General features: G+C 39.6%; 1 protein-coding gene across 4 annotated transcripts in view; it reads left to right on the top strand.

Moving 5' to 3' along the window:
* Positions 1-16,615, top strand: part of NCOA7 (nuclear receptor coactivator 7) — a 164,314-nt gene that overhangs the window by 111,801 nt on the left and 35,898 nt on the right. For 3 of the 4 annotated variants that reach the window (XM_070376291.1, XM_070376293.1, XM_070376289.1), the window contains 5 exons: positions 2,589-2,702; positions 3,247-3,372; positions 5,403-5,587; positions 9,608-10,641; positions 11,930-12,098. In XM_070376291.1, the coding sequence (XP_070232392.1) occupies positions 2,589-2,702; positions 3,247-3,372; positions 5,403-5,587; positions 9,608-10,641; positions 11,930-12,098 (1,628 nt within the window). The remainder of the gene's footprint in view (positions 1-2,588; positions 2,703-3,246; positions 3,373-5,402; positions 5,588-9,607; positions 10,642-11,929; positions 12,099-16,615) is intronic. The other variant, XM_070376292.1, reaches the window with a different exon arrangement.

Raw genomic sequence — 16,615 nt, 5'->3', positions numbered from 1 at the left:
ACCTATGTTGCCTAACACTTGTCAAGAGCTCAGGTGCAAAAAGAAAATATTAATGGAGAATTGACATCTGTTTGGAAGAAATCTGTTTCTGTCCTAGCCCAGAAACATACAATAAATAAGAGCTGTATACTAAGACCATGTAATCTTAGCCTTCTGTAAATTACTTTCACAAAACTCTAACCTTTTGACAGTTGCCACCGACCCATTTTGACATTGTTACAAAGAACAGTCCTTCAAAATGGTTATTGCATTTACTGTCAATGTGTCATTAGGACAAAGAGTTCACTGTGAGACACTTTTTTTTTTTTTTTTTATGAGGGTTCATGGGAGACTACTTGCACTAGTAAGAAACCGGTTTGTTTTTATTTTATGGACAGTGAATTCTGTTGATTCATGATGTCTATATCTTTCCATTGGTTATTTGGAAACTTATACCAAATCTAATGGCCCACTTCTTAATGAATGTTTGGTAATTTCGGAGCTCATATTTTCAGTATTATCAGTCCTCATCTTATTTCTCTTTGACGATGTTTTTTCCACCTTATCTTAAGGTGTGTTTTGTTCTTGGCTCACTTTTTTTCTGGACTGAAGAGAGATTTAAAATAACTAAAGTTAAAATTTGTCTATGACAAACCTAGACAGTGTGCTGGAAAGCAGAGATATTACTCTGCCGACAAAGATTCATATAGTCAAAGCTATGGTCTTCCCTGTGGTCACATATGATTGCGAGAGCTGGACCATAAAGAAGGCAGAAGCCAAATTGATGCCTTGAAATTGTGGTGCTGTTGAAGACTCCTGAGAGTCCCTTGGGCCGCAAAGAGATCAAACCAGTCAACCTTAAGGGAAATCAACCCTGAATACTTGTTGGAAGGACTGATGCTGAAGCTCCAGTCTGATGTGAACAGCCAACTCATTGGAAAAGTCCCTGATGCTGGAAAAGATTGAGGGCAGAAGGAGAAGAGGGCGTCAGAGGTGAGATGGCTGGATGGCATCACTGATGCAGTGGACATGAACTTGGGCAAGCTTCAGGACATGGTGAAGCACAGGGAGTTCTGGCATGCTGCAGTCCACGGGGTTGCAAAGAGTTGGACATGACTGGGCTACTGAACAACAATGTTAAAATAGAGATATGCAAAAGAATGATTTGAGTGAGCCCAGACTCTTGCATCTTCCCGTACAAGAAAAGTGCTAAATTCCTTAACTTGGGATATCTGGTTTTCTTTAGCAATAATCTATTGATGTTCAAACTACCTGCCCTTTTTTGTAAAACTCCTGTATAACCTGGCTCCTCCCCTTGCTTCCTCAGAGCAGTTCTCTCAGGGTTACTTGAGATGCTGTCTCCTGGGCTTAAGTCCTAAAAATTCCCACTGAATAAAACATAACTCCCAGAAATAAATAAGTAAATAAAATAGAGATATGACTAGAATATGGGGCAGAGTGTTCAGTAACAATATTGAACAGTTGTTACATGATTAGCTGTGAATTATGGTAGCTCAGATGGTAAAGAATCTGCCTGCAATGCAGGAGACCCTGGTTCCGTCCCTGGGTTAGGAAGATCCCCTGGAGAAGGGAATGGCAACCCACTCTAGTATTCTCACTTGGAGAATCCCATGGACACACCATGGGGTCGAAAAGAGTTGGACATGACTGAATGACTAACACTTTCACTTTCACAGGTTTTGTAGCATTAGAGGTCATTTTAAAATAGTATTTGATATAATGCAAGAATGTAGCATGTGTTGTTAAAAGAGTGTTGAATAACAGAATCATAATAGCATTTCGGGGACCAGAATATCTTGCAGAAGAAAGCAGTTTAGTGCAGTATGGGCTCAGTGGCTCAGTTGTGTCTGATTCTTTGTGGCTCCATCGACTGTGGCCCGCCAGGCTCCTCTGTCCATGGAATTCTCCAGGCAAGAATACTGGAGTGGGATGCCATTTCCTCTTCCAGGGGATCTTCCTGACTCAAGGATCGAACCTGCATCTTTTGTGTCTCCTGCATTGACAGGTGGATTCTTTACCACCAGCAGCACCAAGTTAGGGGATTTTTAGATATCCCAAACAGTGATGGAAGAGAAGGTACTGAGATTATTGATGCTGCTGTGTATAGGTTTTTCATATAAGGACTTAATGCATTCGCACTCAGGGCCTGCTTGGAGTCAGGAAGCCTGGATATGTCCGGTTTCTTCCTGACACGGGTGCTACATTTAGAAGTATGCCATGCTACTCTCGCCTCTATTCCCTTGTACTATCGTACCCTGCCCTGGAAGGCTCTTCCCTCCCTGTCCAAATCCCCCGGTCCACGGCTTCACTTGGACCCGCCTGCTTCACGTAGCCTATGCAGAATATTCCCTCACCTTTCTCTCTTCTGTGAGCGCCTGCAGTATGTTCAACACCCTTTGCACTGCACACATTCCTCTCTCTGAATATTATTGCATAGATTAGTCTGGGAGACCCCGAGTAAGTCAGAAGTTCAGTGCAAGCCAATGAGATCTTCGTCCCACACCCAGCGTGATACTGTGTGGAGAGAAACTGCTCTGAGCGCTGCCCTGGTTCTTGGGACTCACCCAGCCTTTCTTTCCCATTCTCAGGTTCTCTTTGTGCCAGATGCCAACTTTCCCTCGAGTACCTTAAGGTTATCATCATCCAGCCCTGGTGCTACTGTCTCTCCTTCATCATCAGATGCAGAATACGATAAACTGCCTGTATGTATTTCACTCTTGCACTGAAGTGCATATTTATCAGCACTGGTTTTTGAATAATTATAGAAAATAACTCACGTTATTTTTCTCAGGAGTTCATCTGAAACTCCCCTCCCTCACTGAAGAGGTGGGGTTAAAATAATTTGTCATTAGTTGAGAAAAGAAACCGGTTCACATTTAAGGTCTCAAAGGCAGAAATGCATGTCTTGTTTATGTAGAAGTTAAACTCTCAGTGAGGCCGGTAGTTTATTTGTATCACTTTTACTCCTTTTTCTACAGAATTTGAATGAGTTCAATATGAATTCTTTCATTTAAGATATTTTCTAAAAATGTGATGGGGCATTTTTATAGGTTCATATATATATGCTTTAAAAATCTTAGTTTGACTTGGGTGATTATTTTTGAAGGATGGAAGACATTTACCTTTTATAAATACTCAAGTTTAATAAAAACAGGTTGCTTATAGGAAACTTAAATAACTGAATTCATATAAATAAATAATATTTTTTTAAGTGTTTCTATTTGTGGAAATTTTTGCTTTCTAAAGGATGCTGACTTAGCAAGAAAGGCCTTAAAACCCATCGAGAGAGTCTTATCATCCACTTCGGAAGAGGATGAGCCAGGAGTGGTAAAATTTTTGAAAATGAATTGCCGGTACTTCACTGATGGAAAGGTATATGGTTATGCAGTTTGGTTTTTTTTCCCCTTAGAATCTGTGGAAAACTAAACCAGTTCCAAATTACCAAAGGTAGACTACTTAAAAATATCTTACCTGAAGTTTCAGCTGCAAGATTTCACAACTGTGTATTTGTTTTTTCCACTTGGATGCCTGGCATTTTACTTATTAAGGGAATAGTAACCATTGAGTGGACATGTGATTCTTTGCAATCTTGGGTTTATCACTTATATTTTAGTTCTTAGCCCGTAAAGTTTTAGGGAGACAGTATAGAATGTGTTTTACCAGCAAATGCTAGAGTCAGAGTCGCTGAACTTAAATTACAGCTCTTTGCCACTAGCTCTGAGACCGTGGGCAAAATACTTACACTTCCTAAGTTTCCATTTTCCTCATATGAAGTAAGAATAAAGTCGTGTCTGACTCTGTGCGACCCCATAGACGGCAACCCACCAGGCTCCTCCGTCCCTGGGATTCTCCAGGCAAGAACGCTGGAGTGGGTTGCCATTTCCTTCTCCAATGCATGAAAGTGAAAAGTGAAAGTGAAGTCGCTCAGTTGTGTCTGACTCTTAGCGACCCCATGGACTGCAGACTACCAGGTTCCTCCGTCCATGGGATTTTCCAGGCAAGAGTACTGGAGTGGGGTGCCATTGCCTTCTCCAACTAAAAGATAATTCATGATAACCAACTGGGACGTACCGTGTAGCACATGAAACTCTAGAGCTCAGTGTTATGTGGCAGCCTGGATGGGAGGTTTGGGGGAGAATGAATACATGCATGTGTGTGGCTGAGTCCCTTTGCTCTTCACCTGAAACTATCACAACATTATTTGTTGATTGGTTATACCCAATGCAAAATAAAACATTTCAAAAATTAATTAAAAACAAAAAAAGATGATTCATTTAAGGAGCTTAGCACTTGACTTGGAAAATGCTAAGTTATCAACTTGTTTGCCACTAGAGATGCTAGTATGAAAATGTCTGTTATATAATTTTTTTAGTTTTTTGCTTGTTGGTGTTTTGTATAAAAAACAAACCTACTTTTAGTGAGCCTCTGAAGAAGGGGTAATGTTGATATAAAGTGAATTCCTTGCTCATAGGAATGCTAGGTTCCAGTGGTAGAAAAAACTTTTGCAACCAAGAATAAGTAATGTCTGAAAGGCAAAACTTTTTGCTAAGGTGATCACTAAACTCATTAAGAGTATCAAAATAAATAATTTACCTAAAGGGAGTCGTTTGTATCCTACTGTGCCTGGTAGACAATATCCCCATGGTCAACATGGTCTACCATGTAAACCGACAACGTTTCAGACAAGTTCCCACCATGCTACTGTTTTTTTGCTTTCTTTTTTTTTCTTTTAGGCCACACCACATGGCTTGTGGGATCTTAGTTCCCCAAGCACGAATTGAACCCAGGCCCTCAGCAGCTAAAGTACTAGGTCCTAACCACTGGAACGCCAGGGAATTCCCAACTGTTCTTTGCTTTCAGTTTCCATAGTTTGAATATATTCACTTCTGTTTGTAAAAATTTCATATTCCTATTTGCTGAATGTGGGCTTTCTGAGCATCTTAGATCAAAATGTTAGGGGTGTTCTTTGACACTGAGACTGAGATAGCTACCCCCAGAGAACAGTACCATGCACTTGCTGCAGACGTGAATACATGCTGAGTGAATTGTAAAGTCCACAGTTCTCAATCAGGAAACCACCTGGGACAGCCCCTCTCATTTTACCAACAGGGAACTAGGGGATCTGAGACATACATATGAAACCCAAGATCCCTGTACTATTGAGCAGCCATGCTCGAACCAGGCTCAGCTGATGGCCACAGCGAGGTGTGTCTGTTTCTCTGACTCAGCACTCCGTACCCAACGATGCAATTTCTTCAGCCTGTTTTTCCAGTAGAAAGGTTGCAATTGTCCTGTAAGATACCGGGGTTCACGAAGTCAGTGGGATGGCAACATGAGTTCACTAAAGCTGCTATGCTGATTGCATCTCGCCCGTAGCGACTCTGTTCTGTCTTTTTCCTCAGGGTGTGGTCGGAGGCGTCATGATTGTCACTCCTAACAACATCATGTTCGACCCTCACAAGTCCGATCCCCTGGTCATTGAAAATGGGTGTGAGGAATACGGCCTCATCTGCCCCATGGAAGAGGTTGTTTCCATCGCCCTCTACAATGATATCTCCCACATGAAGATCAAAGATGCCTTGCCATCGTAAGACACCTTTCTTTGTTTACCAGCCAAGGGAGTATTGGGAGAATTAAATGCAGTTAAAAAGTGAGGGCATTGGTGGGAGAGACTGTGTAGAGGTGAGTGTGAAGGTAGAATGTTTGTGTATTAAATTTTTAAAAAATAGAAAAAAGAGAAAATGGAAATGATAAAGTCAATAATAAGGAAGAGTAGAACATTCACAAATGAGAAAATTTAAAAAACCAGCATGTAAGAATGCTGTTTCTTTGGCTTATTTTCCTGAATGCATGTTCTTAATTTATGGAAGAATAAGTGAAGTTTCTCTGAAAGAATTTGTCTGACTATCAAGAGTTAATCAGGATTTTCTATTCGGTTTAATTGGTAAGCAGAGTTATATTCTTCTTCCGCTTGTGTCTTTCCTTAATCCTTTGTGGAGAGAGATTTGCGTGGACGGTGCAGAGGCAGTGCCCTGTAGCCAGACTGCCGTAAGTGTTGTGAAAGAGAATAGTAGTAGTTTATTTTGTCTCTGAAGTGTAGGTGGATATTGCTTTAGTTCTGATTACTTTTGTCTTCTAAAACTGAGTTTTTTGATTGAAAAAAAAGAAGCTCCCCATGAAGAAACAGCTTAAGAAAACTCAGAATCGATTCACTTGTAGAGCTAATCTGATTCCCTGTCATTTTGTCAGTGTGCCTAATTCTGTATACTGTGTATGTGTTAGCAGTATAAACATCTTTAGAAGGTCTCAGTGATAGGAAGCAAGAGACAGAGCAGTGGGTTCAACAGTGGAAAGGGAAACCAGCCGCTTGGACTCATAAAAAGAATGAAAGGAAACTAGGGAACTAACCCAGAAACAGAGTCCCTAGGGGTCTATGCCAGCAGGCTCCCCTGGGCTTCTGCAGTCCTTAGCATCTGATTTGCTAGACCCTGCAGTGGCCTAGCCACTGAACGAACCATGGAAGCATGGCCACTGGGGTCTCTCTGAGTCCTGGCAGAAGTGTCTAAGTGGGAGGTTTTAGGAGGCAGTACAGCAGGCCAGGCAGTTGTGCATGACAGTGCCTGGGTTTTCTGCCACTCTGTGGCTCCACGACCTTCCTGAGTAACTCAATCTTGAGCCTCAGTTTTCTCATCTGTAAAATGGAATTAATAGTATTTTTTAGCCTGCAGAGCTGTTACAAGAACTAAAAGGGTTGATATACCAAAACTCTTAGAAAACAGCCTGGTGCCTATGTATAGGTTGTTTATTTGAACCTTCCGTGCATGTCTGAAACTCTTCATTATTCTGTGGGAATCTTCTATTCGTGCAGATTGAGGGTTCTAATACATCTTAGTGTATGCCTCTTGTGTGGCTGGGATATGTTGACGAGTGGGTCACAGCCACTGTCTCGCCATCTGCTGGGTACAACAGGCAGACAAGAGTGGTACCTGAGCAGCACTGTAGACATAGACGTGAACACAGCATTCCATGAGAACCATGTGAGGGAGTGTCCAGCCATCTTGGAATCTTTCAATGAGGAAGAGGAAAGGGAGTGAAAGAGTTAGTTTTGAAAAGAAAGAATGAACATGGTGATGAGAGGAAAGAAGACAAGCACAGGTAAAGAAACAGTTAAGTTTGGAAGTGGATGGCCAGGCAGTTAGGGGCATTTCCTGCCCAGGGATGGCTTCTAATGGAGCAATTCTATTGCACATCTTCAGGGAAGGATGTTAAGTGTTCCTTTAGTAATAGGGAAGATATACCCTTACAGAAAGATTTCTCTCAAGGTGAGATTGTGTTTCATGGTCCAAGGCTAATGCTGAAGCTGGGGCGAGAGGGAGGAGTTGAGAATTGGCTCCTAGTGTGCTGAAATTATTTTGGAGTTGTATAGCGATTGTTCCTGTGGATGCAGGGATCTAAAGACGTTTTTAGTCTAATGAAGAATATGTGCACCAATGAGCAAAATAGAATGAGGTAGTAGAATCAGTGCCAAATGAATTTGATACTGACCTCAGAATTCCATCAACTGTTGAAAAGTTTAAATTTCATTATTTAAAGTTGTATGTTAAAACAAGAAGTGCAGATTATCTGGTTGCCACGTGAAAATAGTTATTATTTATTTTTATTATTACAAAATTTTTTTATTGGAAGATAATAAAAGTGTGTGTGTGTAAAACCTCTCGATCTTCACCTTCAGGCCTTATATACTTTGTGCAAGACATTTTGTAGCTCCAGCTGCCATGGAGACTAGGAAGGGAACAACTGAAGGGATTATTGGTCATCATTAGGCCCCTGGTTGAGTCTAGAAAACATTAATCAACAGCAGAGCCAGTTGACATCACTGTTTACGTTGCCTCAGAAGAGCTTGGCAGCTGCAATACAAAAAAAAAAAAAAAGGCAAAACAAACAAAACAGATGGCTAAATTAATCCTGGCTTGGATTAGGTAGAACAAGAAGGGAGGGGTAGATGAGAAGGTAATAGAGAAGGCTGATTAGAGTGCAGTTGTATGCTTTCTTTGTGGAGGTCAAGCTAGCCAGGGAAGTAAGAGATGAGGAAGAGACTTAAGTGTTCATTGGAAGATGATTTTGCTTATCAATTTGCTTATTAAGTATGTGAAAAGCTGGGCTTCTTTGTTACAGAACTGACTTTGGTCTTTAATATGCCAAATTATATTTGGGGTCTGAAAATGGAAATTATGCTACATTATACTTGAGTCTAGGATTGAAGCATCTGTAACATCTCTTGAGATGCTCATGGTGAGCAGAACGTTTTTGTGTCTGCAGGCTTCTTCCAAACAGAGATACTGTCACAATTGTCTTTTAGCATATATGGTGTGTAGGGGCTCAGAAAATGATTATTGAATTGAAATGAATTATGAATTAGAGGCCTCTTAAAGCATTTGTCAGAGCCTAACAGTTACATAGGCTTTTATTTTATATTGGAAAAAAACCTGGATGCTCCATGCAAGTGATTTATTCAGTAACTTTGGGGAGACAGGCTTGTAACTTGAACTTCCTAGGACTTTACTGAGTATTGTCATAATTATTGCAAAGCCAGGATAATAAAGTATTACCTGAATATGATCTAGCCTTTTTAGAAAATTTATTTCTGAAATCCAAACATGTTATTTTTTAAAAGGGTTTTATATTTGTGCTCTAATCCATATCGACAGTAAGGTAAGTAAACTATGGAGAACTTTGGAGAACATGTTTAATCAATATTTTTTGTATAATTTAACTCTGGGTAATAAAGCATCTGTCACTAAGGAAAAATACTTGACCCTGTCCCAGGAAACTATGTTTCAGCTGATAAAACAGCTGCTTATTGCCATAAAGTAAAATGATAGTGTAATAAAATGAAAGAGATAAGAAATGTAAACCAATTGTTGTAAGAGCTCATTTGACTTATTTTCATAAAATTTTAAACTGTAAAATGGAGCTGGTGCTATATACCTGCAGTAATAGGGGAAATAATCCTCTTGTATCTCCTTTAGGAGTAGAAGGATGTCTCTTTTTGAAAGTGTTGGATTTTAAACCAGGAAACCAAAATTATGGTTCCATGTCAGTTACTTTATGAAGCAGTTAAATGAGTAGCCACTTGGTCAATGAGCCATTCAGAAGTAATGTAGTTGGTTTATGTACTATTTTATGAAAAAAGGAAAAGCCTTGAATATCTAAGGAATTTTAGACATAGTACTAAAACATTCACTCTCCTTTGTCTTTCATGAAAATCAGAAACTTTATTTCATCATTAAAAATCTGGTGGGTGACATCTCCATGTTCATAAATGACCTCAAATACCATTCATTTGCTTCTAATAGGATATGCAAGCAACTCTCATGGTTCTTTATTTTGCCACTTTTTATGGTTGATTTTATTTTTCATTTTGAAGTCAATCTCTTGATTTTATTTCCTTGCTTTAAAGTCCTTTAAACATAAATTTAAGTTGTGGTATATTTATGTTTTGGTTTTTTGGTTGGATTTTGTTTTAGTTTTTTTTTTGCCTTTCATCCTTTTGCTTTGGGTTTTGTTTTTAACATTCCATGTGCACCCACCATTTTTCCCCCTGCAGTGACCTACCTCAGGATCTTTGTCCTCTGTACAGGCCTGGAGAATGGGAAGACCTGGCTTCAGAAAAGGATATCAACCCATTCAGTAAGTTCAAATCTCTCAACAAAGAAAAACGGCAGCAGATCGGAGAGAGAACCATCACTTCAGATTCCACATCGACAGGACCTTCAGAGAAGTCGACGGAATACATAGAAACGAAGCCCTCAGACAGCTCTGTGTCCGACAGGGTAAAGAAACTGGAATCCTCTGCAGAGGCAATCCAGCAATCTACCCCAGTAGCTAACGTCAGCAAGGAGCCTTCTGACACTGCGTTTGAATCTATAGCCAAAGAAAATTCTCTTTTAGGGGAAGATGATGACTTCGTTGACTTGGAAGAGCTTTCTTCTCAAACTAAAGGTGGAATGGACAAAAGAGACACCTCAAAGGAGTGCCTTTCTCTTGACCCAGAGGAACTAAGGAAGACTAAATCACGAGTAAGCAGTTCTACTACGGAAATTCAGTCAGCCCTGAACTTTTCGGGAACAGAGTGTGATGCTGAACTGAAGGGAGCCCTAGACTTAAAAACCTGTGAGAAACAAGATATAATGCCAGAGGTGGACAAGCAGTCTGGGTCCCCAGAAAGCCAGGTGGAAAACACGCTGAACATACATGAAGATCTAGATAAAGTCAAACTCATTGAATATTACCTTAATAAGAACAAAGAAGGGTCACAGTTACCTGATAACGTGCAGAAGGCAGAGCTAAGTGATGGCAAAAGTACTGAGCCAGTGGGCATAGACATTACCCTTAGTAGTTCTCTTCCCCAGACAGGTGATCCCCCGACTGAGGGCAAGGAAGAGCCAGATAAAACCTGGGCGAAAGAGAGAGCACCCCTTCCATTGCAACTGAGCTCCTCTACAGAAGAAAGTATGAATAAAGAGTATCCAGACTCCTCTTTGGAATCTACTCGGGACAACAGCTGCCAAGGTGCACAAATGGATAATAAATCTGAAATTCAGTTATGGCTATTAAAGAAAATTCAGGTACCCATTGAAGGTAAGCCATTTTTAATTTCTTTCTATTCTGTTCTATAGGCATATCTTGTTTTATTGTGCCTCACAGAAACTGCATTTTTTTTTTACAAATTGAAGACCTGTGGCAACCCCGCATCAAACAAGACCATTGGCGCCCTGTTTCCAACAGTATTTGTCTACTTTATGTCTCTGTTTCACATTTTGGTCATTCTTGCAATATTTCAGACTTTTTCATTATTATATTTGTGGTGATCTGTGATCAGTGATCTTAGATATTACCCCTGAAGGTTCAGATGGTGGTTAACAGTTTTTTTAGCAATAAAGGATTCTCTAATTACATTGTACTCTTTTTTTAAGATATAATGCTATTGCACACTTAATAGACTACAATATAATATAAACAACTTTTATAGGCACTGGGAAACCAAAAAAAAATTGTGTTACTCACTTGATTGTGATATTTGCTTTATCTTGATAGTCTGGGACCAAACCCACAATGTCTCCAAGGTATGCCTGTATAGTTGCCTTTCTAAAATTTGCACATGCAATAGCAAAAGTAGTACAGTTATTTGAGAACAATGTTTCCTCAATGGAGCATATCTTTATTGGTACACAGAAGGGTTTGAACTGCACAGGTCCACTTGTGTACAGATTTTTTTCCCAATAAATTTGAAATACAATATTGCACCATCAATAGTTGGTTGAATCTATGGAGGAGGGATATGGAGAGACAGCTCTAAAGTTATACATGTGTTTTTAACTGCAGAAGTGTCAGCATCTCTAAACCCTGTGTTATTCAAGGGTCAATAGTAATTGGGAAGAATCAGCAATATATGATATCTATTTTGAACATTGAACTATGACACAGAATTCTATAATGAAAGTAGTGTGCTTTTTTTTTTTTAATCTTTCAAGGGACTTTTCCGTTTTCACTTTGGTTTTTGAAGGTATTTCAGTTTTAAACTGAATGGCATTGTGGTATGATGTGGTCCTCAGTACCATTCATTGATATGTATTCTTTCGGGTTGTCACAAATCTCTGCTCTTTGCTGTGGTGTTGGTTTTTATCCTTATTCCTAGTTTGTAGCATCTCATGTGATGCAGACCAACGTGAAACATCCGGACCTTTGCTTAAGAAGGTCTGAAAGATTTAGTTAGTCCTAACCTAACATGATCATGTTATATGATATTTATGCCATATGTTTTGACTTTCCACCACTAAGAGGGGACTGGAAGTTCTTTGTAAGTTGAAATATTTCAGTATCACCCATATTATTAATAATGGAGATTTTTTTTTCATGTGTGATTCAGATATACTTCCTTCAAAAGAAGAGAAAAGCAAAACTCCACCCATGTTTCTGTGCATTAAAGTGGGAAAACCGATGAGGAAATCCTTTGCCACTCACACAACAGCCATGGTCCAGCAGTATGGCAAACGAAGAAAGCAACCGGAGTACTGGTTTGCGGTTCCTCGGGAGAGGTGCGTGTGGGCTAGAACAGGAAATCTGTTGGTCAAGTAGACTCTAATTGCATCTCAATTTTTAATTTAGTCTTGAAATTCTTGATTTTATTCTTGAATAAGAGATTTCTCTTCATGGTACATCTTAGAATTTCTAAAAGGATGTTATTTCAGTAGCTTTCAGCTAAAGGGTGCTTTCAATATAGCAAATTTGAAGTCATCTTCGGTCCTATGTGCAGAACCACTTTCAAAACTTTCTACCCAGCTGAATTTTAAATGAAGGAAGATTGAGGTATTTTCAGGTGCCAGTAAGTGGAAGTGCTATTCTGTTGGGAATAAAGGAATCTGATGGAGCAGAGCTAAACCCCAAGTGCTGCACAAAGGCATGATTTTAATTTTAAAGTGCCTGTTATTCTTGGTGGGGGATTAAAGATTGCTTTCCCCTTATGAAATGTGACTGAAACCATCTGGGTGTGCTTGGGGGGCTACATAGACCTCTAAAGATATTTGTATTTTTTAATTGCCAAAGAAGTTTTATTGGTGATGTGACAGTCTAGGACAGCAGGGACAGTGGCATGGCATTCTTCAGCAGTGCGTCACTGAGCAGTACATCTTTATAACAGAAATATTTAGGAAATGTTATTTTTTAGAAAAGAAATTTTCTTTTGTATGTGATAGAATAAAAATTTCTTCTCAGAGGCCTTGAAACTAGTCTTCAAAATTGTTAAACACACACGTTTTTCCTTTTCCTAACTAGTCATCAAGGCATGCTTTTTGGTTAACATACCTGCCAAGAATAAATACTCAGTGAGCTTCCTTAAGCATGAATGTTTATTTATTTAAATGAACTTGTTCCCAGATGTCTCAATATTGAAGAAGTAATTTCATTTTACTTTATTTTTTTGGCCATGCCACTCAGCTTGTGGAAACTTAGTTCCCAACCAGGGATTGAACCCAGTCCACGGCTGTGAAGGAGCCAAGTCTTAACCACTGGACCTCCAGGGAATTCCCAAGCATGATTTCTTAATAAAGCAAAATTAAAATCCAAACATAAGTACAACTTCTGGCTGATTAGTGCCCAGAATGGTAATTCTCCTGAAGAGTTGCCTGATCTTAATAAATCATAGTTTAATGTGAAGCTAATTAATAGAATTTTAATCAAGGAATTTGCTAATATTTTTTCTGTTTGGGATACAAACTCATGTTAACATAGATGTTAAACATAATTTGTTTTATGTTTACAAGGTGTACTCACTCCTCTCCCTGTGCTTACAACCCCAACACTGACTCCTTCAAAGTTTACAGATACTGAGGAGATACAAAGAAAATGTGTGTCTTTTACATTTCTTCTTCTTGAAATATTTACAAATAATTTCTGAAGCCCTGTGAAAATCGGAGTTCTAGAATCATATGTCATAGATATATAATATCTTAGAGGTTTAGGCCAATTCCTGATTTAATTGGTGGAGATAACAAAGTACTGACTCTTTCAGCAATATTTAAGTTATGTGGATTCCTGGTCTATTGGGAAACCTACCTATATCATTTTCTCTCTGGAAAAATGTATTGTTTATAATATAATGAATTTAGGTTTTTTCAGTTTTATTATCTTTGAGATGTATGTGTACCAACGAATCTTACAGAGTGATTTATTTGCAGTCTCACACATCTAGTTATTTTACTGTCATTCTTTAAGCCAGAATAAGTCTGTAATGCTGAAACAGCACTTCTCTTTGACTTCGCACACAAGTAATTGTGAGCTTTTTTAAAGTAGGTCACTTGTTGAATTCCATTACATTGTATTTTTTAGTGTGTCTGTATTTTTTTTTTTTTTTTTTTTTGGTCTTTGGCTAGCAAATAACCTGACATACTTGTCTTTCTTAAGCTAATCATTAATTGACCAAATATTTTTCTGGGAAATATTATATCTCACTATGTTAATGATGTTTTTGTGTAGATGTTGGGAATTTTTTTTTTCAGTTCTTTACGTATTTCCGTCTCTACCTACCCTAAGGGAAGCCACATTTTAGTTTAAGATTGGGAAATGGAATAGAATGGAGAGCCCCAAAATAAACCCACACTTTTATGGTCAGTTAATCTACAACAAAGCAGGCAAGAATATAGGGCAAAGACGGTCTCTTCAGTAAATGGTGATGGGAAAACTGAATCACTTTCTTATACCACATAGAAAAGTAAAATAGGTTAAAGGTGTAAATGCAAGACTTGAAACTCCTTCAAGAAAACATAGGCAGTATGCTCTTTGACATCAGTCTCAGAAATATGTTTTTGGATACATCTTCTTAGGTGAGAGCAACAGGAGCAAAAATAAACAAAGAGGACTGCATCAAGCTTAAAAGGTGTTCGCACAGTGAAGGAAGCCATAGAAAACTGAAACAGCAGCCTACTGAAAGGGAGAAGATATTTGCAGATTATATGCCTGAGAAGGAGTTAATGTCCAAAATACGTAAAGAACTCAAATATGTAAAGAACTCATACAACTTAGTATCAAAAAAATTCAATTAAAAAGCAGGTGGAGGATCTGAGTAGACATCTTTCCAAAGAAGACATACAGGTGGCCAACAGGCCTGTGAAAAGATGCTCAAATCACTAATCATCAGGGAAATGCAAATCAAAATCTTGATACCTCACACCTGTCAGAATGGTTGTCCTCAAAAAGACAAGAGTTGGCGAGGATGTAGAAAAAGGGAAACCTCATGCACTATTGGTGGGAGTGCAAATTGGTACAACCACTGTGGTAAACAGTGTGGAGGTTCTGCAAAACATTTAAAAAGGAACTACCACACAGTCTAGCAATTTCACCTCTGGGTATTTATTTGAAGAAAACAAAAGTCAAAAAGAAAGATGCACCCCCATGTTGTTGTGTTGCTGTTCAGTCGCTCAGTCATGTCCAACTCTTTGCGACCTCATGGACTGCAGCACACCAGGCTTCCCTGGCCATCACCAGCTCCCAGAACTTGCTCAAACTCATGTCCATTGAGTTGGTAATGCCATCCAACCATCTCATCCTCTGTCGTCACCTGCTCTTCCTGCCTTCTGTCTTTCCCAGCATCAAGGTCTTTTCCCATGAGTAGGCTCTTCACATCAGATGGCCAAAGCATTGGAGCTTCAGCTTCAGCATCAGTCCTTCCAATGAATATTTAGGGTTGATTTCCTATAGGATGGACTGGTTAGATCTCCTTGCAGTCCAAGGGACTCTCAAGAGTCTTCTTCAACACCACAGTTCAGAAGCATCAATTCTTTAGTGCTCAGCCTTCTTTATGGTCCAGCTCTTACATCCATACATGACTACTGGAAAAACCATAGCTTTGATTAGACAGACTTATGTCGGCAAGGTAATGTCTCTGCTTTTTAATACACTGTCTAGATTTGTCCTAGCTTTTCTTCCAAAGAGCAAGCGTCTTTTAATTTCATGGCTGTAGTCACCATCCATAGTGATTTTGGAACCCAAGAAAATAAAGTCTGTCACTGTTTCCTGAGTGGGGAGAGAGTAGCCATTCCTGATTCTCATGGATCCAGCAGATGGAAAGTAGTCTGGAGCACTGACTGGCATACTAGGACTGCCCAGCCCATTCCAGGGCTGCTCTCATCTGGGGCAAAGGTGCCAGTGCTGGAAATAGGGAGAGCATACCCTTAGAGGAACTGAGCCAGCTCATACCTGCTCCAGCACCTTGTGGCCTGACACTGCACCCAACGAGACAGCTTCAGCCACTAGGCACCAGGGAAACCCCAGCTCACACCTGGTTCTGGCTGTGTCTCCTCCATCACCAGCTCCACCTCCCACCAAAGTGAGAGCTGCCTGGACACCTGGGGAAAAACATGACCTGTGCTAACTTCATATCCTGCTCTCCCACCAGAGCCACAGGCAGACTGTATCAGAACGCTCCTACACAAGGGTAGCCCTTCAAGACCTGGATAGGTAACCGTTTAACCCTAATTTCATAGAAAGTGAAAGTGAAGTCGCTCAGTCGTGTCCGACTCTTTGTGACCCCATGGACCGTAGCCTACCAGGTTTTCTCGTCCGTGGGATTTTCCAGGCAAGAGTACTGGAGTTAGTTGCCATTGCCTTCTCCAGGAGATCTTCCTGACCCAGGGATTGAACGCAGGTCTCCCACATTGTAGGCAGACGCTTTACCGTCTGAGCCGCCAGGAAGCTCAGAGACAATTGTTTCAAACAAAAGAACAAGAAAACTTCCTGAAAAAACAACTTAATGAAACAAAGATAAATAATTTACCAGATAAAGAGTTCAAAACATTAAGAATAAGAATGCTAACTGAACTAGGGAAGAGAATAGATGAACAGAATGAGAATTTTAATAAGGAACTTGAAAACAAAAGCCAGTCAGAACTGAAGACAGTAACTGAAATAGAAAACACTCTAGAAGGAATGAACGGCACATACGGTGATACAGAACACATGAGCAATCTGGAAGATTAGAATAATGAAAATCACCCAATCAGAACAGCAAAAAGAAAAAAAATGAACAATTTAAGGGACCTTTGGGACAACATCAGGCATA

The sequence above is a fragment of the Bos mutus genome, chromosome 9 (assembly GCF_027580195.1).
Source record: "Bos mutus isolate GX-2022 chromosome 9, NWIPB_WYAK_1.1, whole genome shotgun sequence".
Taxonomy (NCBI): domain Eukaryota; kingdom Metazoa; phylum Chordata; class Mammalia; order Artiodactyla; family Bovidae; genus Bos; species Bos mutus.
Note: the sequence above shows the minus strand (reverse complement) of the source record. Positions and strands in the feature narration are given on the sequence as shown.